Genomic DNA, 27337 nt, shown 5'->3' on the forward strand with positions numbered 1-27337 from the left:
GTATTCAAAACAATACAAAATTTAAATTTTTTGATTATTAAATGTGATGTTTTACAATTAAGTGCACACATTTATTGTTAAATACTACTTCTTACTGGAATGAGACAAAGTTCAGATTCAATGTTTTCTTAATTTTTCATTTTTATAAATTCTGAGAAAATGTTTTCACATTAATAAATAGATGGAGGCTGGGTGTAGTGGCACACACGTGTAGTCCCAGCACTTTGGGAGGGGAGGCAGGTGGATTGCTTGAGCTTGGGAGTTCGACACTCGCCTGGGTAACATGGTGAAACGCTGTCTTTACAAAAAAAAAAAAAAAATTGCCAGATGTGGTAGTGCATGCCTATTGTCCCAGCTACTTGGGAGGCTGAGATGGGAGGATCACTTGAGCCCAGGAGGTCGAGGCTACAGTGAGCTGAGATTGTGCCACTGTACTCCAGCCTGGGCAACAGAGAAAGACCTTGTCTTAAAAAAATAAAAACAGTAGTTGGGTCTATAAGGAGTTTTGTCATTATATCAATGTCACTTAATTCTTTGAACTCCTTCTAATCGATATCAGTGATCTTTAGGTCATACTTTGTTCAAAGCAATTATTTGGAAATCATCTGACTTGCAAAAGAATTTGTTACCCAGTCATTAGAATTATACACTTTCTAATATAGCCCAGAGTTTTAAATTGATAAAGAATTGGCAAAAATTGCTGAGGCTTTTATAACCCAGAGCAATGCCTGTAAGATTCTCAAATGTCTTTCCTTTTACAAATTGGGAAATATACAGCTATTGTGAAAGATTTGGGAAATGACACACCTTGACGATATTCCTTTACCAGCAGATCAATTTTAGGAAAGAACATAGGTGTAAATCGAAGATTCAGAAACTGGTAGCCTTTTTTTTTTTTTTTTTTTTTTGACAGAGTTTCCTTCTGTGGCCCAGGCTGCAGCAGAGTGGTGTGATCACGGCTCACTATAGCCTTGATCTCCCCAGCTCAGCTCAGGTGATCCTGCCACCTCAGCCTCCTGCATGCCATGCCCGACTAATTTAGTGTGTGTGTGCGTGTGCGTGCATGTGTGTGTGCTTGTGTGCGGAGTTGGGATTTCACCATGTTGTTCAGGCTGGTCTCGACCTCTTGGGTTCAAGAAATCTGCCTGTCTCAGCCTCCGAAAGTTCTGGGATTACAGAAGTGAGCCACAGCAGAAATTGGTAGCCTTTAAACTAAGTGTCCATCTATCCCTTAACAATCCCATGGGGGATACAGAGCTCAGCTTGAAGATGGCTGATGTGAATGTTTACATCTTATTGAATTAGATGAGACAGACAGGTCAGCTCAGGTTAGGACTTGATTGGGACACTGTACACTAATATCTGTACTCTGGGAGAGTATAGAACTGTGACATATGCTGGGGATAAAACAGTCCATCCTCTTGGTTGGTTAATTTTTATGGATGGTTGATCTTATCCTTTATACTCTATTCTTTTATATTTGCTTCTCAGTGGCAATTACCTTAACTTCAGTTTTGGGAATCTGATGTTGAGTGTAGTCTGATACTGACTACCTAAGGGAAATACTATGCTATACTTAAAAATTATTAAGACTGTAAAAACATAACAAATGTTTAGAGTATAGAAAGGAAAAGCAAAATATATAGTTGTATGAAAATTATTTCAATTATGCAAAACTACATAAACTTCTGAACACAATATACAAAAATGAAGTTGTGATTTTTTATAAATGTTTTTAGTGCTGCATGACTTCTAACATAACGTTATTGATTACATATGCTGAGGGTCAGACTGCCTACTGTAATATTCTATTTCTCTTAGTGGTACTAAGGAATTATGTGAGCTCAAGTTCCCTCAAACAAAGTGATTGAAAGTCCAATTCACTCTTGAAGGTCCATTTTCAAAAATTCTGTTTTCTCATCAGGATTCATTACGGGCGTTATTCCCCAAACACATTTAAACTTTTTCATCCTAGTTTAACGCAACCTAGGTCTTAGCATCATAAATTCCAGAGGTTTATCAACCACTGTATGAAGAAGTAATTCTTTTCATTCATATATATAACCTTTTTAGCTTTATTTCCCAGTTTATTATTCAGAGCTCAAGAACTTGACCTCACTGACTTTACATTGCTCTTGGGGTTTACCATTCCTCATAGCCTTTATATTTTTTAGAGGCTACTTTAAAAAGAGAGTCACGTTTGGCAGCCTCCAAAACTAATCTCATTTTCTGAAATTTCGGTTTCCTCTGTGTGTGTTCTGAGGTGTAATTACGAGCTTGGTAATTTCCAGGGCCCACCAAAGTAAGGACAGAAGACTAGTCCGAGAGCCTTCACGTGTGTAAGGGTAATACTGGTCTGCACCCAAATTTGAATTTTAGCTCCCATGATTCCCACGTATTGTGAGAAGGACCTAGTGGGAGATAATTGAATCAAGAAGGCTGTTTCCCCCATGCTGCTCTGGTGGTAATAAGTCTCACGAGAGCTGATTGTTTTATATGGGGTTTCCCTCTTTGCTTGGCTCTGATTTTGCTCTCTTGCCTGCTGCCAGGTAAGACGTGCCTTTCCCCTTCTGGCTTGATTGTGAGGCCTCCCCAGCCACGTGGAACTCCGAGTCCATTAAAGCTTTTTATCTTTATAAATTACCCAATCTCGGGTATGTCTTTACCAGCAGCGTGAAAACGGACTAATACACTTCCCTTCTGGGTCTCTGAGATGGGACCGAAAGATTCCCTAAGGGAGCACCCCGAAAATCCGAGAGGAGAAGAGCCAGCAAGATCTCAGAACTCCAGCTGCCTCGGGCCGCTTCGATGGGCGCAGATCCGCCCCCTCGCAGCGCCCCGCCCCCCGGCACGTTGCACGCAGGCACGTCCTCCCAGTAGCTCAGGCCCCGCCCCCTCCCCGTCGCCCCGCCCCGGCCGCGACGCCCCGCCCCGCCCCTAGGCGGTTGCTGGCCGCGGCCGCCGCCCTCGCCCGGCCCAATGGCGTGGCGGCACAGTCAGTGATGTGAAGCTCAGGTTTGTCCGGCCCCCGGCTCGCAGCCCATTACACCATCCGCCGCAGCAGTCGCTGCAGCCGCTGCAGCCCGAGCCGACTGAGAGGGCGGGAGGTATCTTGGGTGGCGGGGCGGGGCGAACAGCGCGGCCGGATTCGTTCCTGTGGGGCGCGGGGCATGGAGGAGCTGTGCGGCCGCAGGCGGAGCAGGGCGGCCCAGGCGGCGGCGGGGACAACGGTTTCCCTTTGAAGGGGACGGCCAAAGCCCGAGTGACCAGCGGCGGCGGGGAGGACTAGTCCCCGGGCAGGTAGTGGCGGCGGCGGCGGCGGTCTGTCAGGGCTCGGGCCGGGGCCTGAGGTGCCCGCGGAAGGCCTGGGCGGGAAGGAGGGCGCCGGGGGAGACGAAGGCGGGCAGCGGGCTGGAGGCCACAGGCTTGGCCCATCGGGAGGGGGTTGTGATCGATGGAGGAGATTGGGGAGGGGGCTGCCGTTGTCTGGAATAGGGAGAGGGGAAGGTTGTGTTGGGGCGGCTGTGGTTTGAGGAACCTGCGGATCATCCCTTGGCGGGGGGTGGGGGGTGATCAAAATGGGGCGGGCGAAGTTAATGACTGAAAGGCAGGCGGATTTCCTGAGAGCCGTGAGTAGTTTTAAAGGAAAGAGAATCTTTCCGGGCAGAGTTTTGGCCTTAGCCGGGGTTTGGTGTGTCCAACCTTTTTGTTCCTTCTCGAAACCCGGCCTCAGTGAGGCCTTCCAGCCTGGCGCCCTTGGCCAGCTCTCCTGCAGTTGCAAGAAAGAAACATTTCTGAACCCGAGTCTCCTGCTTCTTTCGGTTGTACTCTCCCTGGGCGTGTGCAAAGCAAAACTAGAACAAAGCTTGGCTGGTTGGAGCTGGAGGCGAGAAAACGGGCTGCCTGTAGTGTTTAAATTTTCCGCACATGGAGGAGACTGCCTGCGACCAGAACATTTGGGTCTCTGTGTACACTTCTGTATTTTTCTTTACCACCTTTTCTTTGGGGGTGGGGGGTGTGTGTGGGATGGAGTAGTGCCTGAAGTATAGCTTTTATTCCTTTCTTCCCACAGAAGTGGAAATTAAGAAGTGTTTTGCCTTCTTCTATAGAAAATTAAATGCTGCTACTTTTTTTTTTCTTTCTCTAGTTTGGTGCCCTGGTTGTCAGATGTTGGAAAGCAGTAGGACGGAGCATACTCTTCGTGGTTGTGTATCCGTTCTGGGGTGCAGCAATTAACATTGAACTTTGGTTCCTGTGACTCTTGCCTGTGTCGATAGAGTTAAACTGGAGCTCTGCTTTGAAAGATAAATAAAGCACAGCCTCTTAACTGGACATAAATGGATCTAAAGACAGCAGTATTTAACGCAGCTCGGGATGGCAAACTCCGGCTTCTCACCAAATTGTTGGCAAGCAAATCCAAAGAGGAGGTTTCCTCCTTGATCTCTGAAAAAACAAATGGGGCCACGCCACTCTTGATGGCCGCCAGGTATGGGCACCTTGACATGGTGGAATTCCTCCTAGAGCAATGCAGTGCCTCCATAGAAGTTGGGGGCTCCGTCAATTTTGATGGCGAAACCATTGAGGGGGCTCCCCCTTTATGGGCCGCTTCTGCAGCAGGACATCTGAAGGTGGTCCAGTCCTTGTTAAATCATGGAGCATCTGTCAACAACACGACTTTAACCAATTCAACTCCTCTTCGAGCTGCGTGTTTCGATGGCCATTTGGAAATAGTGAAGTACCTTGTAGAACACAAAGCTGATTTGGAAGTGTCAAACCGACACGGGCATACGTGCTTGATGATTTCTTGTTACAAAGGACATAAAGAGATTGCTCAGTATTTACTTGAAAAGGGGGCAGATGTTAATAGAAAAAGTGTCAAAGGTGAGTTCAGCTTCTTTGTTTTTCTAAGTGTCTACCACTTATTTTCAGGAAGTTTGATATATAATTATAAGCACTGGTGTTGAGTAAACCAGCATTGACACACCTGTTTTGATTAGGTAAGTCTTGCAGTGTGACTTTGTTGAGTGTTTCTCTGATGTTTGGTAATACATTGAAAAAGTGTGATAAAAGACTTCTGTTACTCTGTTAAGCAGTATTTTCTCTCTTATTTGGAGTAACTTAAAATTCTTGGGAAATGGGTTCCCCAAAGTTACAGAGCATGTTAGTGGTAGCTGATCTGAGCCTTTAGGCTTATGCTTAATCTACTTGGGAATATGGTTAAGTGTAATACATTTTCTTAGCTTTTTGTTTTGTTTTGTTTTTTTAGAACAACCTTGGAGTAGAAATTACTATATTTATTGAGTCATGGTCTTGTTTGTTCTAGGCAATCATTTCACTTTTTCTGTGAGAGAAGTCTAGGCCAAACTGACGTGGAAGGATTAATATCAGTGGAAAGGAGAAAATCTGTTCCCTTATACTATATTTGTTTGTAGTCAATAGATAATCCTTTTATAAGAACATGCATTAAATATAGCAAGGGAGAAAACACATTTTTAAAACTGCTTCAATACTGAGAGTGAAAAACAAGGACTAGATTAAACAGATGTGGATTTGTTGGCTAGCAACAGTGTAAACACCTTTGTCCAGAAGAAGGGCTCCCGTTTACGATTGTGTATAATTTTCGTTGATTGTAATAAACTAAAAGCAGCAAAAAGTAGTTGAGAATTTTTTTTAACCCTTAAGAGCAACTGCCTTGATAGCATAATTTTGATACTTGAAAACCTTAACTTCCCTTACACGAATCTATTTATATGACAGCAAAATAATTCACTACCTAATTTTTAAAAGCTATTAAAATTTAAAAGTAGCATATAGACATGTTAAAAAAAAATCAAACAGTGTAAATTGGTTTACATTGTTGGTTTACATTTGAATAAAAAGTCTTATTCCTGATTTCTATATCTCTAATGTGCTGACAACCACTATTGACAGTTTTTTATGTGTCCTTTTAGAGCTGGTCTATGCAAATACAAGCATACTTGTCTATGTACAAGCATACTTGTTTGTGTAGCCCTGCGTCTAGTGGTTGATTACATACTTTTCTATCTTTATTTATTTATTTTTCTAACCTTGGATGTCATTCAACTCCAACACACATAGCTACCTCATTCTGTTTCATGGCTATACAGTATTTCATTGTATGAATGTACATAATTTATCTATTCTCTATTGGTTGATATTTAGGTCACATCCAGTACTTTGCTAATATAAACAATGTTGCTGTGAACATTTTTGAACAAAAATGTTGTCTTTTCACACTTGGGTGAGAATAACTGTAGTATAAATACCTGTGTTTAGAATTGCTTTATCAAAGTGAATGTGCATTTGCCGTTGTGGTAGTGTCTGCCTTTCAGAAAGGTTAAACCACACAATTATGGGGCACTATATAGTTAGTTACTGAGCATATTTGCTGTAGATCATGTGATCTTTTATAAAAATGATACAAGATCATTGTGATTTTTCTGAATTTTTTTTTCCAGAGGAAATGTAAAAATCCCACAAAATCCCAGTACTCAGGGGTAATGCTTCCAAAGATATTTTTGAATTTTGCATACTGATATATGTATGCAGTTTTATATGCTGTTCTATAACTTGTTTTTTAGCTTAATAAATGTTATCTTTAATATTACCAATTATAGCTCTTTAATTTCAATAGCTGCATAGTCTTCTACTGATGGAATTTTATGTTGCTTCCAGTTTTTCAGTATGATAAAAAATGTTTCTGTAAACATTCTTTCTAGTAAGTGTTTTCATTTGTTCCTGATTATCTTTAGAGGTGGCTTGGTAGATCAAATGACAGCATGGCTTTTTTTTTTTCTCCAAACAATTATGATTCTTTTGAAGAATGCTTGTTTTAAGACAACAGATTACTGCTGAACTAACCATGTTAATATTGGGAATGGTTTGAAATCATGGCTGCTTGTTTAGGTTTGTTGAATTTTTTGTTTCTTTGTTTTGGGCTTTTTATTCATCAGCTTGATGTAGATATTATTGATAAACTCATATTTAAGTCAAATTGGGATATGTTTTAAACTCCTATATTATTGGAGAGATGAGAACTGGTGTTACTTCCCTTATATTTTTCAAAGCTTCTTTATATACTTCTGGAGATATAGTATATGGGAGAACTCTAATACAAATAGCTCAGATTTTTTCAGCATTTTCTCCTGAGAAGCTGTGAACAGTATTTAATCTGATTACATCTGAGCTCTTTCAAAACAGTGTTCCCTTTATCACCACTATCATCTTTTAGCCTTATATGTGAGGGTATGTCTGTTCTGTCTTTTGGCCAAACTAATTCTAAGTCATTTTTTTCCCCAGTATCAGTATCTAATATGTATGTCTTTAAAAAAACTACATATAACACGAGAAAACAATTTAATACCAAAAATTGTTTTCTCTTAACCTCAACTTTATACACATACACATGCATATAGACATTGTCACTTCTTGTGCAGAATTTTTACATTTTCATGGTATCTTTTAATTTCCATAGTGATTCTTCGTGAATGTTGGGGGCAGATTAAAGTACATGTGCATCCTCCTCCACTCTGATCCTGAAGCTTCACTACTCGTTCTCTCATTGGTTCTGGATTTTTTTCTCTGGGTTAATGGTAATAAAAGCAGGAACCAATTGAAACTAAGGCAGGGACACTGGAGAAGGATGTGATTTAGCAGCAAGAGAGGATTTTCCCCCACTTTTTTAGCTCCATTCAAAAAGTAGAAAAGATTAATAAGACTAGAGTTAAAATAGAATAATTCCTTAGGACATTTTGTGTGTCATTCACTGGAACTGGTTCTGAGGAAAGAAAATGTCAGTACATCCTGCTTGGTCTGCTTAAAGATAAAATGCGTGTGACTTCTACATTCCATTACTTTTAAACAGGCGGTTGATATTTGAACATATTATTTAACCTCTTTTCATTTCTTTTTAACAGGCTATTGGCATTTTGAACATGTTTTAACCTAAGGTGGAATTCACTAATTGAGAGAACAGTTGTTGAGTCCCTCAGTGTGCCAGGCTGTTAGACTTAGGATATACAAAGAGCAATAAGACAAGATAGCCAGTCCTTGATTCCCTGCTCTTGAGGAGCTCATGGTTTGATTGGAGAGACAGGTTCATAAGCAGATACTTAAACTACAGTATGGTAAGTGCAACAGTAGTGCTTTCTTCTATTAGATATTTGGAAATACTTTATCTCCAACAACTTATAACCTGAGGGGACAATGGTTTTCTTCTTTTCCCATGGCATTCCAAAAGGGGAGAAGATCTTTGATATATTTAGGAATACCTCTTTAGTTTAACAGTCATAGCAATTGAGTTTTGAGACAGGAGTTGTTTCCTATTTAAGAATCTAGACTGTAAATCTGTAGTGATTAGGTGAATCCTTCTCAGAGCTATCACAGTGATCTCAGCGCTTCATGGTTATAGTCATCTTTGGCCTCCTTTGGTTCTTTGGTTTGTTTGTGTTTTGGGGTTGTTTTTGTTTGGACTTAGAACTTTGCAGATCCAAAGTGAAGTCCTCTTCAATTCCACTTTTACTCCCTAATTCTAACAGAAATTGGGCAGCTAAAAGTTCTTGATTGAGTACTACAGACCAATAGAAAACTCTGTAGGCTCAGATTTGGAGACTGGCTCTAGAAGACATTCTGTCCTCATTCATCAGTCAGTTTGGATACCCAAAGTAATTAAGTAAATTGGTAATAAGGTAATTAACATGCACTTTCTGTAGGCAAGTCATTCTGTGGGACATTTTGGAAGTTATGAGAAGATATGAGATGTCACATTTTTAACTTCTGAAGGAATAGTATAAGCAATCCATGCTATAGGATTTTAGAGTGAGTGTACTTACTAGGAATGCTTCATGGAGAAAGTAGAAATTAAACAGGGCTTTGAATTTTGGAGTTTAGATCTATGGACAGGTTGGGGTTTAGATCTGCAGAAAGTTTGTTGGGATGTAGATCTGTAGAAGGGTTTTGGCAGTTTTGCAGGTTTAGGAAATGGCATAAGGAAAGGCACTTTGAAGAAAATGCTTGGAGGGTCCAGGAATTGGAAAGTAGGCATATTTGAACTAAAAGGCACTCAGGGCTGGATTTTAAAGGACATTTAATCTAGGTACAGGAGTTGGATTTTATTTTTCATGCCAGTGAAAGTTTTTCAGCAGAGGACTAACTAACTGGAGTGGTTTGTTTGTTTGCTTGTTTGTTTTCAGAGAAACTTACCTAACTGCATTCTACTACAACATTGTGACATCTAACTGCATTCTACTACATAGTCTTTGAGGCTAAAGACCTGGTGTTTTTACTCCATGCATTAGGAAGAGTATCTGGCCCTAAATGAGCTTGAGTGGACATGTTGGATTTAAGAGAGGAAAGATTATAAGCTCCTTGACGGCAAGCACTATGTTTTATAGGCCTTTCTATAGGGAAATAAATACATGCATTAAGACTTGAAGTAACAAAGTAAGACAGTAGTAGGACAAAAATGAGTAGCACAGGTAGAATATAGGGGTTCAGAAAAGGGAGAAATCCATGTAGGCATGTGGCAAGGATTGCTAGCATTAAAAGGGTTTGAGAGAACTAGTTCAGACAGATTATTTGCCTTTTCATTATGGAAATTTTCTAACTTACACAGAGAGAATACATTGAACCACTGTGTATTCATCATCTTACTTCAACAATTATCCATTTGCTAAAGTTTAAAAAAAAGTTTCTACTTTCCTTTTGTTTTCTATAGTAGTTTAAAGCAAATGCAAAGCTTTATATTATTTCTCTCTCATAGAATAGGCATTTAGAGTATAGATGTATTTTAGTCAAGGAAATGCTAAAGAAAAATCTTACTTAATTCCCCACTGTAAATGCCCAAGAATCTCAAATGAGAAAATCTCCCTTGTAAACTAAAAACTATTGGTATTCAGGTAGGCTAAGATAATGATTGCTGTCATTCTGGATTATTTTAGTATACTTTAGTACTGAGTATTGAAAGCTGAAGTTCTCTTTTCCTTCTTGACTTGGAAAACTCTTCTCAGTTGTTGGTTACCTCAGCATACCCACTTGCAGAGAAAAATAAAAGGGGGAAGGGAGGGACTTAAAATTATACTTTATAATAGATCTATATTTATTTTGATTGAGTAATAATGTTTAAATAACTTACTAGTTGAATTCATTAACACTTTAATCCCAAATTATGAAGTTACTCCTGCAAGTTGCTCCGTGTTCATTCTTTTCCCTGTTGTATCCCCTGGCACACTTTTCTGTGTCCTTGGGAAGAGTTAGTATCTTAGTTGGATAAACTAAGCTATAGATGGTGTGCAAATTGAGTCCAATAGGGAAATATCCATGTGGTCCTTTGTCCCTGGAGATTGGATTTTGAACTGTGAATCCTCACAGAATTGAACAATTTGGTGAGAATGAGTAGATCCTGAGCACTCCTGCTGTTCATATTGTCTTGGCAGTAACATGAGCTTAAGATAGAAATTACGTTTCACTTACTGGCCTTCGGGTACAATGTAGTTCCTTCACTGGTTCATTTTTTATCAGATTTTCATTGATTGATAAAATATGTTTGTTTGAAATAAAATTCAGGAAACCCAGGGCATTACATAGATTTATGCTGTTGAGGCATCAGGAATATATGTGATGGAAGATAGAAGTGGAGGAGATAGGGAGAGACCCAGATGAAAAAGTCACGTGGATGCAAATCTGATCAAAACATGTCTTCCTTCTTTTTTCCTCCCTTTGGGAAGAGCTGTGATTGAATAAGGAGTCTGTGAACTAGAGGACAGGGAATTATAATGTTGAAGTTTTCTGTCATTAGATGAGTTTTTTATGCATAGTTGTTTTTAGTCCTCATCCCTTAGCTCCATTGCTCTTAGCCTTGAAAATTCTACTTAACATCAAGACTCATTTCAAATGCAATTCCTCATCTCCCTCAGATTATAAGAATGCATCTTACCTCTTCGGATGCGGATATATTTTTTAGCATTTAACTTTGTCGTAAGCTCAAGGACCTTTATTGTTAAATTTCTGTTTGTTCTTTGCTTAGTGCCTTACTCTAAGAATTAATGAAGGGAGGGCACAATTTATCTTCTTTTTTTTGTTTCCTTTTTTTTGAACTTCTATTCTTGAGTATCTCTCATGATAGACTACACATGGGGAAGGGAAACATTCTAAGCAGAGAATCCTTCTTCTAGTGCTCCTTTGATACCCTAAGTTGTTTTTTTCTTTTTATCTCTTCTTACCTCCTCCATCAACCCACATTTATTAGTTATTCAGGGAATAAAATACTTGGAATCAGCATTATTGTGCAATTGAACCACACACCCTATCCTCATCTTACAAGTGGACCACCTCTGTACTCAGCCCAACCCCAGCTACAAAGTTGAGGAAGGAATGGGTTGGTGCCAAGCATAGTAGGCTGAAGAAAGAGAGATGAGGATTGTTTTTGTGTCTTTCCAAATAAAACTATTATAATAAAAGACCCTCTAATTGCTGCTCCTATCAGTCAAAACTTATACTTTCACCAAAAATACAATATTTTTATTTTAATTGGATTTTTAAAACAGCTTTATTGAGATAAAATTCACAAAATCACTTAAAGTGTATACAATTCAATGGCTTTTTAGTATGTTCATGGGGTTATACAACCATCACAACTACCAGCTTTTCATCACCCCGAAAAAATCTCATATCCATTAACAGTCACTCCCTCCTATCCCTCCTCATTCCCCTGAAACTGCACTAGTCTTAGGCAACCAGTAATCTCCTTTCTGTCTTAAGTTTGCCTGTTCTGGACATTTAATTTAAATGGAATCACATAATATGTAGTCTTTTGTGAGTTGTCTTGTTTGCTTAGTGTAATGTTTTCAAGGTTCATCCATTTTGTAGCATGTATCAGTGCTTTTCTTTGTATTGCAGAATAATATTCCATTGAAATAGATACGTCACTTTTATTCATTCAGCAGTTGATGGGCATTTGGGTTGTTTATACTTTTTAGCTATTCATGGAGAAGTTCTTCTCTGGATATATATGTTTTCATTTCTCTCAGGCATATACCTAGGAGTGGCATTGTTGGGTTGTATGGTAACTCTTTTAACAGGAACCGTTAAACTGTTTTTCAAAGCAGTTGTAGCAGTTTACATTCCTGTTAGCAATGTAAGAAGAGTTCCAGTTTCTCCACACCCTGTCCAACACTTCTTCTTCTTCTTCTTCTTTTTTAATATAGCCATTTTAGGAAGTGTGTAGTGATATCTCATTGTGATTTTGATTTATATTTCTCCTATGGCTAATGACGTTGAGCATTTTTTTCATGTACTTAATTCATGTGGTTATTGGCTCTCTCTGTCTCTATTTTCTTTGGAGGAGTTTCTTCATTAACCTTTCCATGTTTTATAACTGTGTTATCTTTGTATTACTGAACTGTAAGAGTTGTTTATATATTCCTATGTATGTCTTTTATCAGATACAGCATTTGCAAATATTTTCTCCCATTCTGTGTGGTTTTTTTTTTTAACTTTTTTGATGGTGGTGTTTATACCAATTTGGATTTTTATTTTACAAACTAATTTTTAAGGAAATTTGTGTGTCACTTACATAATGTCTTACTTAAGAAAATTGTTAGGAATAGACTGCAGGATTTACTGATACTATGCCATTTACTATGCAGGAACTTTTCCATGGATGAATCTTTGTAATCTAATTGTAAAACACAACCCGTTCCTGCTTTGGCATATGGTTAAATTTAGAGTGAAGAGGAATGATACAATTTTATTTCTATATGGTGTAAAACAGGCTGTGACCTAGCCCTCCTTTTAAATTTATGTTCATATGACTTGATATTGCTATTAGATATATTAGCTATGTGGCAAGTATCTATATAGCAAACAAGAAAATAAGATTCCTTCTCTATTTTCTTGCTACTCAAGGACCAGCAGCATAGGTATCACTTGGATCCAGCCCAGATGATCTGAATCAAAATCTGCATTTTATTATGATTCTCTGGTGATTTTATACGTGAAAGTTTGAGAAGCACAGCTTTATTTGACTTATGCTAAACACACACACAAAGCTTGAAATACATGAGGAATTTACAAACAGCAGAATCTACTGAGTTGTTATTGCTAGAAAAAGCAATTTAAATTAAAGACATTTTGTGTTTGTTAAATATTTTGCAGTCCTTAGGAGGACATTTTTGTTTTTTTGAAAAGAGCAGTAAATTCTGTCTACTCCATGAGGGTGGTTTAGAAACTGACTTGATCCTGGTGAATCTTGGTAATTTTGTCCAAACTGAGATATATATATGTTATGTTGAAGCTCCTTTATGATTTAGGTAGTTGGTTGGTAACAATCACTTGCCGTTATCAAACTCAAAACATTTGGTTTGGACCCAGATAATTCTTAGGCCTCTAACTAGTTCTTCCTCAAAATACAGCTATGTTTTTGGGTTACCTAATTTGAAAAAAATATTGATTCTATTCTTAGGCACCTAAGCTTCACAGTTGAACATGAATTTTTAATGTCTTACTCACCTGCTATTAAAAGATTACAAGTGTCTTTAAAATTAACAGCAGTGAAGATTGACACTTCAGATGCTTCTTGAGGAATACTACCACCCTTTAATGCACGAGCACTTACCATAGTTTCCTGACCTTAATATTCATCCTAGAAGCATCCCAGTGAAAATGGCACTTTTCATTCTTCCAGATTTTCTTAGCATTGTTTTTGTGTTAAATTATGAATTTGAAAATTAATGTATTCATATCATACTATTTTAGCTTTCTAGAGAAGTGCTTTAACAGAATTAATACTTAATGTTGTGCCATTAACCTGATTTCTAAGAAATGCCCATTTAACAAACATGTCTTTTGAGATATCACGAAAATTTTTTTTATGAATTCAGTGCCAGAATATTTTTTTTCTCCAAATGAACTTTTTCTTAATCAGGCATTGAGAATTGTTTAATATAATATGTTTTTCTTTTTCTCTTCCTTTTTTTTCTTTAGCCAAAGGTAAATTTATTAAATTTCATTGCTGCATATCCTTAATTTCGTCTCAGATGCCTGGTAGTATTTATTTTTGAACTTTGTGTTTTATTTTTCATTGTCTTTCTCATTCTGAGAATGCAAAAAGAAGACATGATGTGGATATGGAAAATCAGTGGGAAGTACAATCACTGTCTTATGGGAATGTTTTTAAAGGGCCTATGTAACCCAGAGAAAATTCTTCAGCTAAACCTATAGTACTTGCCATATATTGTTATGCACCAAAACTTGAAATCAATTATATTAACTAGCAAAAAAGAAAATATGATTTTAATGATCTTTGGCATGTAACAGTACATACTAGTCACAAGACCCTCGTAACTCACTTTTTAAATTTGGCTTGTTATACTTTTTCACAAAAAATTACATTTAATACTTATAGCATATCTAACACTTGAAAAAACTGACAAAGCAAAATATTTACAGTAAATTTAACAAACTGGTTATCATTTTATAAAGTGCTTATACATAGAAAGCCAGATTAATCTCAGAAACTGAAACATAGATATGTCATAAAAGAAAATAAAGTTTATAAACAGATATGAGAAAATATTCTATTTACCAAGGAATAGAGGTAATAGAAATTAAAAAGTTAATTTTAGTAGTAGAAAGAATACTATAAAGTGGAACTTTAAACAATTTTTATAATCCCATTGGTAGTGAATTGAAGATGTGTATTAAGCCATCACACATTGTGATTCTATTTTAGGTAGGCGTTAAGTTTTTTTGTCATTTGTTTATTGACTTATTTGTATGCAATAAAATTCATACTTTTTAGTGTACAGTACTGTAATTTTTGACAAACATATACTACTCATTTATTAAAGGTAAGAACAAAAATGTCCTTCATGCTCCTTTGTATTAAACCCCTCTCCCAGCCCCCAGCCCTTGCCAATCACTGCTCTGTTATATGTCCTTATAGTTTTTTAAGCATTAATTTTAATAGTAAAAATTCTGAAGCAGTGCAGATGTCTGTCATGGGGTAATGTTTATGTAAAGTATGACTTACTCCCTTGCTTGAACTTTCACCATAAAACCATTAAGAAGGATTATGTAGAATCTGTGAATCTGTGTAGTTACAGAAACTATGCAGACGATGTAATAACACATGACAGAATGCCCAAGATGTAGGTGAAAAGCAGGAAACAGTTATATATATATACTGATTATAACTTTGTCAAAGCATACTATATAAAAAGACTTGGAGAAATGACATAAAAGTTATAATTGCTTAAGATCATGCTTTTTTTTTTTTTTTTTTCCCCTCTGTTTTCTAAGTTGTAAGTAATGCTCTAGGCTATAATTAAAAAACTTAACTTTAGGGCCTTCCAGGGCAGAAAAGTGTAGTGGTTATACACTTAACCTGTTAGAGTAATTAAAAAGATCTCCTGCTAGGATATTACTTTTTGAACTTATTTTGTCTGTAAAAGCTAAGCTTGAATTACTTTTTGTGATATCAAATATTAAAAATTTAGAATCTACCTTAGCTTTAGCAGGGTGCTAGTTGCTTCTGGGATATAAAAGAAATATAATATAGGATCTGTGTACTTTAAGAATAGACTGTTTAGGTAAGAACTTATTTGTGAATCAGTAGCATTATACTAGTGTAAGGTATTATAATAGTAGATGTTATGTGAATAGTTATTAGGATGACTCATATATTCACCAGGCATTCTCACAATGATAAAATTGATATGATAAAACCAAGAAAACCTCTTTAAGCAGTTGAAATTTCTCGTGAAATTTGAAGGACAAGAAGTTAAAATGGTAAAGAAGGAAGTGCTTTATAGGAAAATCAAGAACAGAGGCACAGAGGTGGAAGTGAACAGGGCTGTTTGTTCCTGGTGCTGGGAGAAGTACTTAGGATGGAATAATGTGAAGCATAAGCAGAATTTCTCCCTTGTGTGTGGGAGATGCAGACAATGTCTTCTGGGTTAGAGCAGGTTTGGCAAACTATGGCCCAGAGTTCAAATCCAGCCCATCCCATTTCAGTACTGCCTGAGAGCTAAGAAAGGTTTTTACATTTTTGTAATGGTTGAGGAAGAAATCAAATGAAAAATATTTTATGACACATGAAAATTACATGAAAATCAAATTTTAGACTACATAAGTAAAAGTTTTGTTGGGAAACAGCCATATCCATTAATTTAACATACTACCTATAGCATATTTCATGGTATTTGGCGGAGTTTAGTGGTTACAATAGAGACTTTATAGTCTGGAAACCTAAAATGCTATCTGGCCTTTTACCGGAAAAGTTTGCCAGTCCCTGAGTTAGATGCACAGTGAATCATTCATTCCAGAGATAATGAGAAATGAAGCTAAAGAGATAAGGTAGGGAAATATTTGTTAGTCTTTTTAAAATACATATCCTCGAATATCCAATATTAAACTTTACTGTACATAATGTTTTCTGAAACTATAGATTTCTTCCTCATTGCTCTCTCCACACAGATAGTGCCTTGAGAATCAATGATGTAGAATTTTGAAGGCCGTGTCAAAGATTGTCTGCTTTTCCGTAGAGAAAGTGTGAAAACTTTTTGAGTTGGAAAGTGATGTGATTGGTTGAAGTTCTATTATGAGGTTTGGTTTTATATTAGATATAATTTATTCATTGAGGTTTAATATGACTGGCATTTAAAATATGACCTTAGAAATGAGTAGTACACTGAATTGGCAGTTGGGAGACAGGAGTTTATGTTTTCCCACTAAATCCTCTTTTCTATTTGTATGTAGAATGAGTTTATCATCTCTACCTTGCAAAGTTATTAATATAAGATTAAAAGGGGGTAACAGTTAAATAAAATGTAGGAATATAAAAAAATGCTGTATTCGCATACTTATCCCTTTTTTCATTAATTTTTTTTTTTTTTTACTGTTTGCTTCTACTTTCTTTAATTTACTGTTTTTTCTTGTAACTTCTTTAGATGGAAACTTAGCTATTTAAAAAATAAGCCTTTCTTTTTATTTAATTTGTTATTTAGTGTTTTTATGATCACCCAGTTAAAAAAATTTTCTGATTTTCATTGGGCTTGCTTCTTTGACTGATGAAGCAAGTGAGTATTAAAAATTCAAATAGACAGATTTTTCTAGTTATCTTTTTGTTTTGGATATCTAACTTCATTCATAAGTGGACTTAGAACATACTCAGTGACTTCAGTCCCTTGACATTTGTTGAGACTTGCCTTACGGCCGAGAATATGGTCAGTATTTGGATATGCTCCCCGTATCCCTGGGGGCAAAATTGTTTTCTGTGGTTGTTGAGTGCCATGTTCTTTTATTTATGCCAGTTAAATCAAGTTGGTAATGTTCAAATCTTTATCCTTACTGGTTTTGGTCTTCTAAACTGAGAAAGATATGTTTAGATGTACTAATGTTTGCAGATTTGTTTGCTTTCCTAGTAGTTCTGTCGATTTTTACTTTAGGTAACTTAATTCTATGTTATTAGGTGAAAACAAGTTTAAAATTATTATATCTGTATATTTTGAGTTTTTAACATTATAAAATATTTCCTTTTTTCGCTAATTATCTATTTTGCATTAAAGTCTACTTTCATATTTTAATAGCAGACAGCTTCTTAATATTTAGTTTTTGCAAAGGGTATTTTTTCCCAACCTTTCACTTCTAAAGATCATTTTCTACCCATATATTTAAGGTTTGTCTTGTAGGCAGTGTGTCTTGAGTTTTCTTTGTATCTTCAGTCTGACAGTTTTTGTCTTTTAAGTTTTTGTCTTTTCTTTGTATCTTCAGTCTGACAGTTTTTGTCTTTTAAATGTTTAAATTAAACATTTAGTTTACTTACATTTAATGTAATTACTGATATTTTTGGATTTTCATCTCCTGGGTACTTTTCTGATTTTTATTTGTCCTGCTTGTTTTGTGTTCCTTGGTCTTCTTTTTTGCCACCTTTTGGATTATTATTTCATTTTTTCTATATGTTAGAGAAAATGTAGTTATGTACATACCCTCTATTATTTTAGTAGTTATTCTAGATAGCATTACTTTGACTTATCAAAGGCTAACATAAATTTCTAATTTTATATCTTTACGAGAAAAAGATCTTAGAACACGTTAACACCAAGTACCCTCCTTAATTTCGTGGTATTGCTGTCAAGTGTTTTATTTCTATGGATGTATTTCAAGCCCTACAAGATATTATTTTTAAAATCAGTGTTTATTTAGATGTACTCACAAATTTACCCTTTTTGTTGATGTTTTTGCCTATATCCAGGCTTCCACGTGGCTCATCTTCTGCCTAAAGAACACCATATAGTATTTAGATCTGCTGGTAATAAATATCTTAATTTTTTCCCTTTCATTTCTTTATTCCTGAAAGGGTTCTTTATTTGACATTTATTCTTGATATGGGTATAGAATTCTAAGTTGGCAGTTACTTTTCTTTCGTGCTTTTAAATATCATTTAATGTCGCCTAGTTTCTGTTGTTCCTGGTGAAAACTTTGCTGTCAGATTGTTGCTCTTTTATAGTTAATTTCCATTCATTCTCTTGTTTTAAGATTTTTCTCTTTGTCCTTAGTTTTCAGCAGTTTTGCTGTGTTGTATGTCAATGTGTTTTTCTTTTTATTTATCCTTCTTGGAGTTTGTAAAACCTACTGAATTTGCAGTTTAAGCTTTCATCAGCTTCTGAAAATTCTTGGACTTTATCTTTTCTTAAATATTGCTTTGGGACCCATTTTTTTGCTCTAGAATTCTGGTTTTGAGTATTAACAATATTCTGACATTGTTCCCTCTTTCTCTTATAGTCTCCATCTTTTCTGTTCTTTTACCACTCCCTGCTTCTTTCTGTATATTTTCATCTGACTTATCTTCCAGTTACTAATTCTCTATTCAGCTGTGTGTAAATCCACTTTTAAAGCCACCCACCGAGTTTTTCAGTTCTAGAATGTCTACTTGAATTTTTAGTTTCCAGTTTTCTGTTGAATTCTCAATTTTAAAAAACTCCTTGAATATGCTAAGCATAGTTATTATTTGAAAATCTGTGTTGATAAACTGCATTATCTGGGTCTCCTGTTGGGCTTTTCTATCAGCTCTTTATTTCCATTTTTTTTTGTGTTATGGTTCCTTATTTTCTTTTCATTATTTTTGATTGGATACCAAGCATTACCTATGAAAAATATAAATAATTTGAACCCTAGTATGATAATATCTTCCTCTAAATAGTATTTATATTTGTTTCTGGCTTTTAATTATGTATACTAGCAATCCTGGATTATTTTAAATTATTAATGAGATGATCTTAAATTAGATTTAAGTTTTTTGTGATAGCTAGTCTATTTGCAGTTAACTTTAACTCCCTAGGGTTAAAGTTGGAGTTTTAACCCAAAGTGTGGGGAATTTTCTAAGTTCCTTCCTTAGTAGGCTGTAGGCTCCACTCTTCCCTCTATCCCTGCAAGGCTGTCAGAAGTTCTGCTCAGTTTTTCAGCTAGCTCTTCCAGAATTGGTGGAGGCCACTGTGGGAAAGCTGCCTCGAATTCTGGACTTGACCTCTCTAGTTTTTTCTTCTCCTGCATATTGTCCCCTTGTTATGTCTTAAATCCTGTCAAGCAGATTTTTAAAAATAAAATTTTCAGCTTTTTTAGTTGTTAGTGGGAGGGTGATCGCATTACAGGTATCTCTGCCATTACTGGATGTGAGTCTTCCTTATTGTTTGTTTTTTTAAAGCTACTTTTTTTCTCCTGGTATGTGGGTGTATTCAAAATAAATATATTTTGTATTTTTTCAATAAATACGGAAATATAGTTCATTAAATTGGCTTTTGCTACCTTTTTTTTTTTTTTTCTGAGACGAAGTCTCTCTTTGTCACCAGGCTGGAGTGCAGTGGCACGATCTCTGCTTACTGCAACCTCCATCTCCCAGGTTCAAGCGATTCTCCTGCCTCAGCCTCCCAAGTAGCTGGGACTACAGGCACGTGCCACGACGCCCAGCTAATTTTCGTGTTTATAGTAGAGACAGGGTTTTACCATGTTGGCCAAGATGGTCTTGATCTCTTGACTTCATAATCTGCCCACCTCAGCCTCCCAAAGTGCTGGGATTACAGGCATGAGCCACCGCGCCTGGCCAGCTTTTGCTACATTTTATTCTTGATTTTGTGCTACTCTGAATAGAGAAAAGTGCAATCTAAGCCATTTCTTTATATTCAGATTTCTCTTATATTGCCTATTTCTTAGAAAAACCTGGGGAATAGTAGAGGTCCTCAATACAAAAGAGTATTTAAAATATACTTGGTATAGTAGTCATGTTTAATTGAAATTATTTTAAACAAATGAACATCGATAGAAGTTCTGGGCTCTTTCAGTGCTTGGTTAGCTTACTCATTGTTAAAGCATTTTATCACTTTCATTGTAGACCATTGAAATCTTGGGTCAGAATAATTATATAGTCCTTGTAGATACCATAGAAGACTAAACAGGATAAACTTGTGGAAAGACTCAATATTTCATGTAATAACTTGTTTTTTTTTAACTTTAGTTACAAAGTAGATTTATTTGAAGTATTCAGGTTTAAAATACTTTCTGGTACACATGCTATGTTGGGCATCCCCAAAGCCACCCCCAAATTTGGAAGTAACTCACCATACAACTGTACTCATAGGTAAGGTTTATTACTGTAATGTCATAAGGACATGCAGCTGAATTATGAGGGGTAAAGGCGCAGGTGAGATGTAGAGAAATCTTTGTGTAGGTGTTTTTGTGCTTTGTTCCTCTTGTGAGGGGTCACATAGAGCATATTCTTCCCCAGTAATGTAAATACATATGTGTCATGTTTCTACCAAGGGAAACCCATGACAGACCCAGTGCTCAAGGTTTTTATTGGGGCTGGTCATGTAGGTACCCTTTGCCTAGCTCACACCCAAAATTTTAGACTCCCAGAAGGAAACCAGACATTCAGCATAAACTGCATTGTTCGTACAAACAGTTTAGGTACAGTGAGACACCCTTATCGTTTAGGGAAAGTTTTAGATCAGTATAGAGAACTGTTTACCAGCCAGGTTCCCAGCTACCAGGCAAAGGTCCAACCTTGCAAGAAGGTCTTTCTAAGGATAGCAGTCTCAGCCTGCCATGCTACCTGTTTTCTACAGACATGCCTAAAATGACTGACTGTTGAAATTTTATGTAAACATTGTATGTGAATACCAGAGGTCGGCATGATAAGTCCTATTTTGACGATTAGTAAAATGTTTATCATTAAACTTAGCTAAAATACCTGGTGTTTCCGATGTCTTAATATGTTTCATACAGGCTTTTAGTAATGTGCCAGTGCCTGTTGTCAGTTTTAATCTGTGTGTGGGAAGAAAAGGACAGTGTTAGAACATTTAGTACAGCTATAAAGAATGTTTAAAAAGTTAAATTATAATAGGAAATCCATTATGAAAGGACACTTCAGATATCTCCTTTTAAAGTTCATATTGAACCACCCACATATTTTTCAGATTCTACGAATTTGTTTTTCTTATGAGAGGTTTTTGGGGAAAGTCCTTTGTTAGCAAGAATTTTGGCTAAGACAGTTGAAATTCAACTTGGCAATCAGAAATAAATATTGAAAAAATAATTTCTGACTACTATTAGAGTCAAAATGAAGAATCTTAGATGTATTAAAGACCAGTCTGGCCAGGCATTGTGGCTCACACCTGCAATCCCAGCACTTTGGGAGACTAAGGCAGGAGCATTGCTTGAGCCCAGGAGTTTAAAACCAGCCTGGGCAACATAGCAAGACCTGGTCTCTAAAGAAAAAAAAAGACCAACTCCTTGTTTATAAATGTGGAAACTGACCTGGAAGTTAAGTGACTTGTCAGTAAAATGGTGAATAGCTGGTTATTTGTATTCTATCCATTTTTAGATCATAAAATATGCACTTTAAAACATTAATGAAAAATACCAAGAGACCATGGATTAGTTTGAATTTCTTCTGATGACTTTGGATGTCTTTTTATACCTAATTTGGTCATGTCATTTATTCAATAAGTTTAATATCAGATACTAGTTTTAGGTACTGGGGGAATTTTTTTTCTCGTTTGTAAACCAAGTATGTCCTACTTAGGAGCTTAAAGCTGTCTGCTTTTCTTTAGGTTCTAAAGTGCATATACATATTACATTATATTTTGGTCCCTCAATGTATGTTATTTCTTTTTTTCTCTCTCTCTTTAAGGTAATACTGCATTGCATGATTGTGCAGAATCTGGAAGTTTGGACATCATGAAGATGCTTCTTATGTATTGTGCCAAGATGGAAAAGGATGGTTATGGAATGACTCCCCTTCTCTCAGCAAGTGTGACTGGTCACACAAATATTGTGGATTTTCTGACACACCATGCACAGACCAGCAAGACGGAACGTATTAATGCTCTAGAGCTTCTGGGAGCTACATTTGTAGACAAAAAAAGAGATCTGCTTGGGGCTTTGAAATACTGGAAAAAGGCAATGAACATGAGGTACAGTGATAGGACTAATATTATTAGTAAACCAGTTCCACAGACACTAATAATGGCTTATGATTATGCCAAGGAGGTGAACAGTGCAGAAGAGCTAGAAGGTCTTATTGCTGATCCTGATGAGATGAGAATGCAGGCACTATTAATCAGAGAACGTATTCTTGGTCCTTCTCATCCTGATACCTCCTACTATATTAGATATAGAGGCGCTGTCTATGCAGACTCTGGAAATTTCAAACGATGCATCAACCTATGGAAGTATGCTTTGGATATGCAGCAGAGCAATTTGGATCCTTTAAGCCCAATGACCGCCAGCAGCTTATTATCTTTTGCAGAACTATTCTCCTTTATGCTACAGGATAGGGCTAAAGGTCTGCTGGGTACTACTGTTACATTTGATGATCTTATGGGCATACTTTGCAAAAGCGTCCTTGAAATAGAGCGAGCTATCAAACAAACTCAGTGTCCAGCTGACCCATTACAGTTAAATAAGGCCCTTTCTATTATTTTGCACTTAATTTGCCTGTTAGAGAAAGTTCCTTGTACTCTAGAACAGGACCATTTCAAAAAGCAGACTATATACAGGTTTCTTAAGCTGCATCCAAGGGGAAAGAATAACTTCAGCCCTCTTCATCTGGCTGTGGACAAGAATACTACATGTGTAGGGCGGTACCCTGTTTGTAAATTTCCATCTCTACAAGTTACTGCGATACTGATAGAATGTGGTGCTGATGTGAACGTCAGAGACTCGGATGACAACAGTCCCCTGCATATCGCTGCTCTTAACAACCATCCAGACATCATGAATCTCCTTATTAAATCAGGTGCACATTTTGATGCCACAAACTTGCACAAACAAACTGCTAGTGACTTGCTGGATGAGAAGGAAATAGCTAAAAATTTAATCCAGCCTATAAATCATACCACATTGCAGTGTCTTGCTGCTCGTGTCATAGTGAATCATAGAATATATTATAAAGGGCATATCCCAGAAAAGCTAGAGACCTTTGTTTCTCTTCATAGATGATAACTTGACTGTATTTTAGCACTGTTAAAGCACGAATTGGTAACAGTTGTTTCATAAATGAGCACTGTTGTGATAACACCAGCATTCATTTAGCTTGATTGATATCATCGTGCTCTCATTGGCTAAAGCATTATAAGCATCAAATTTACAACATTGGTTTCCCAATATTTAATATAAATATACCATATAATATATTGTTTGTGAATTATTGAGAAATGTAACATTCAAATTTCTAAAATTGTCCGCCAAAGGCTTATTCATTCTGGTTTTGTTTGCTGTTGGGTGTTTGGGGCAGAGTTAACCATTTTTCCATGGTGTCTTTATACTTTACTGGTTTGTGAATTTTATACAATTGAAAGTCTTTTTTTCTTGCTTCTTTCTTCTCTTCTCAAGTTTCCCCCCTGTTTCTACTTTATTTTTTGTCCTAACCATTTCTACTACAGTTTTTTCCTTATGGACCCATACTAGGTTGTATAAACTTTAAGGACTCGTTACCATTTGCAGTTACCATAAGTGCTTTATCTTCTCTATGCACAGGCTTAAACTTGACTGTTGTATGTTAGCATATTTTCTATGCAGCAGTTGGTCAACTTCAACTCAAAACACTGTTTTCTTATGTTTGTTTCAAACTTAATTTTTTGAAAGTACTCTGTAGCATGACAATTTTTAGAGCTGCAGTTTAGCTATTTTAGCTCAAGCTTTTTTATTTGTTTTTTTCTTAATTTTCTTCACATCTGAGGTTTCTTTCTCTAATCCACTGAAATTATTGTGTGCTAAATTTGGGAAACAGATCTATTCTAACTCATTAACCCAGTTGAAATTTAGGTCTGTCATCTTAATATATCATGCAGTAAAAGGAAGAATCTTTTTAAAGTGACCCACCTTTCATGCTGCTCCAGCATTGTCCTGCTTGTACTGATGGTGTGATTAGGTGTAGAGAATTTGCTTAAATTTAACTTCAAAGTTTATCACACAGCTTAATGAGTCACATTGAAATATTCAGTAATTGAACTGCAAATCACTTTTAGTTACAAAAAGAGCTAAAGCATGTCAGTGGCATGATGCTTGCCAAGCCAGATCTAGGCATCTAGGATAATTAAGGTATTTTAGTACGCAATTTACTGCCATAATATCAAAGGTCAGTAACAGTGTTCTTTCTTTCTTCAAGCTTATGTATACCTTTAAAAATAACTTGCATGAATTACTTTGATTACTTTCGTCTCAATTATTTGTCACCCTAGTTAAACATGAAAGGTTGCAGTGCTTCCTGTTCCCTTACTGGAAGTTAGCTTTTTCTTTTCTCTTCCTTTCTTCTTTTCTTTCTCTCACTTTCTTTCTCCCTTTCTTTCTTTCTTTCTTTCTTTCTTTCTTTCTTTCTTTCTTTCTTTCTTTCTTTCTTTCTCTTTCTCTCTGTCTCAGATTTGCTAATGCCACAGAAAGGGCTCTTTTAAGATAAGTGAAAAGTACTAAAAAAGATTCAGGTAATTATCATTCAGCACTTTATTGTAATTCAGAATAAAATTTATGATGGCATATTTGCCCTGCAAATGTCTTAATGAAGTTGTTCTGAATAAAAATCTCCTTATTGATTTGAGAAAAACTCAGTTTACCTGTGAGTTTAATGAGCTGGATCACTCTCACTTGGATTTTTGTGTTGACATTTTATTCTGAGGGTTAATGTTACACTATTTAAGGAGTCATCAATGCAAACAGTCATATTAGGTTTGTCATCATCTTTAGTCAGTAAAAACCTTGCAATGAAGAGTAGTAAATAAACAACAGAACATTAGACTTTTTGGTTAAATAATTGAGATTTAATTTTTAAAAGATATTCTTACTCATTTGCTAGGTTGTAAATTTGATTTCACCATTAAGAAAAGGTAAATTGGATGTAAATGAACACTCTCCAACTTTTTGATGAAGAGGTTTTACTATCTCTTATTGTGGGAAAATTTGACGAAATATTTGAACTGTCACATATATTAAAAATACTTTGTGATTTAGACCAATATTCTAGAAGTATCAAATGTCAGTATCTTGAAATCATCTGCCTCTTTGTGATATAAGAATTATATGTGAATAAGCTATTATTTTCTTAAAGGAAAACTTTGCCATTATAGTAAATTACATTAGTTGATCTCGATAATTTGAGGATAACATGGCAATTGAATTTTTAATTGATTTAGTATTTCCTCCTCCTCTTTGGGGGCTGGGTGGGAGGGCTTACATGCTCTTAGAGTGAGGCACATCTCACTGTTTTGCAGCTGAATTTGAATTGTGCAACTCCTGTGTAAAGTAAGGATTTCTTTAAATAGCATTTTTGCACCACTAAAAATAGATAACTTAGAACTCAGTCTTGATAACTGAAATGACTTATTTCACTTAGAATACATTTCTCCCTTCTCTGCCATCTCCACAAATGCCATTGGGAGGTTTTGAAAAACCAGTTAATTTAATAGCTCAAAATTGTCCCTGATATTATTTTCTTTTTGGGAAAATTGTTTCATAAATGTGACACTGATAAAGCCTTTGTCAGAAAGTATTCTCAAAATTATGAGATGGATTATAATAAAATAGTTAAATTTGTGTTATTTTTTGAACCACAGATGAGTAAATTTAATAATGAACCAATTACACTCATGTGAGTCTAACTAAACTGTACACTGTAGCATGGTGTTATTGACTGGAGTTAATGTGTAAGTTATTAACATTTCTATGAAAATGCCCTTTTGGGGCCTCCTGAATTTTAGATGTTCCACTGTTTTGATCATTTCTACAAAAGAAATGGTCATTTTACTCAGATGCCAGTCTGCTTTATAAAGACAAATGGGTTATAGACCTAAAAATAGTTATTTTCCTTATTCATAAATCTGACAGGCATAAACCCAAATCAAAGATAATTTGGTGCCCATTATGAATTTGAAGTTAAGTGATAGCTCACTTGTAAAGTGACTACCTTAATGTGTATAGAGACCCCAGTCTACTATGATTTGGGAAAATTGTTTAGGTTATATGGGAAAAGTAGCTCTTTAAAAATCATATTGCCCAACAGAAACCTTAGGCTGAATTTTCAGGTATGATAATTTTTGTAATTTTTCTTAGAATTGTGCAGGCTGGATGAGATAATGACATACTCTTTTACACTGTAACAGCAGCATTATTGCCTAGAACTTTAACCATTTTAGAGTTAGATACTAAAGAAACAAACTAATTGGTCATCATCATTTTCTTTTTCTTTTTTTTTTTTTTGCCCTTATGTGTCACTAAACAACTAGTTTCTCTCCCTTTTGTCAGTTCCCATTGTGTATTTTTTCAAAAGAAGTACTGTATTCGGATGCCAGCTAATAAATTGTCACACAATGGAAAATCATATGCCACAACATTCATTGTAAGGTTTAATAAAATTAAATTTGCACCAAATTTAAGTGTATTCTTATTAACTCCTAATACTTGATTGGTATTATCCTAATGCAAATGATAGTAAACTCCTGTTTCAGAAAAACCTAATTGGTACTCTGTGGCCGGTTAAAACTGAAAAGATAGCATTTATTGTTAATACTTCCGTGTAACTATGATTTATGTACAGTTTATTCTAAATTTTTTTCCTAGTAGAGATCACAGAAACTAAAGATATAGGGAGACTTTTGTTGTCAACTGCATAAGGGAAGGGATGCCTTTAATTCTTGTTTTTTAATCGGTTTGCTGTGATCAGAAGTATATCATAAATATTATGAATACAAGCTTTATACATTTGTTTTCCATCACTTTTCATTTGTAAAATCTAAGTAGTCCTTTTTTTTTTATGTTTAACTTGCCTAATACA

General features: G+C 36.0%; 1 protein-coding gene across 2 annotated transcripts; it reads left to right on the top strand.

Moving 5' to 3' along the window:
• The first annotated feature begins 2942 nt into the window (after positions 1 to 2942).
• On the top strand, positions 2943 to 25118 carry FEM1C (fem-1 homolog C). Of its 2 annotated transcripts, none has more exons than XM_032156624.2 (3): positions 2943 to 3015; positions 4148 to 4881; positions 22205 to 25118. In XM_032156624.2, the coding sequence occupies exons 2-3, from the start codon at positions 4338 to 4340 to the stop codon at positions 23512 to 23514; spliced, it is 1854 nt and encodes a 617-aa protein (XP_032012515.1). In that variant the 5' UTR covers positions 2943 to 3015; positions 4148 to 4337; the 3' UTR covers positions 23515 to 25118. The 2 variants fall into 2 exon arrangements, with proteins under 2 accessions (XP_032012515.1, XP_032012514.1); XM_032156623.2 differs by having other exon boundaries at positions 2969 to 3300.
• Positions 25119 to 27337: the final 2219 nt, after the last annotated feature.

The sequence above is a fragment of the Hylobates moloch genome, unplaced genomic scaffold, assembly GCF_009828535.3.
Source record: "Hylobates moloch isolate HMO894 unplaced genomic scaffold, HMol_V3 SCAFFOLD_6, whole genome shotgun sequence".
Lineage (NCBI taxonomy): Eukaryota > Metazoa > Chordata > Mammalia > Primates > Hylobatidae > Hylobates > Hylobates moloch.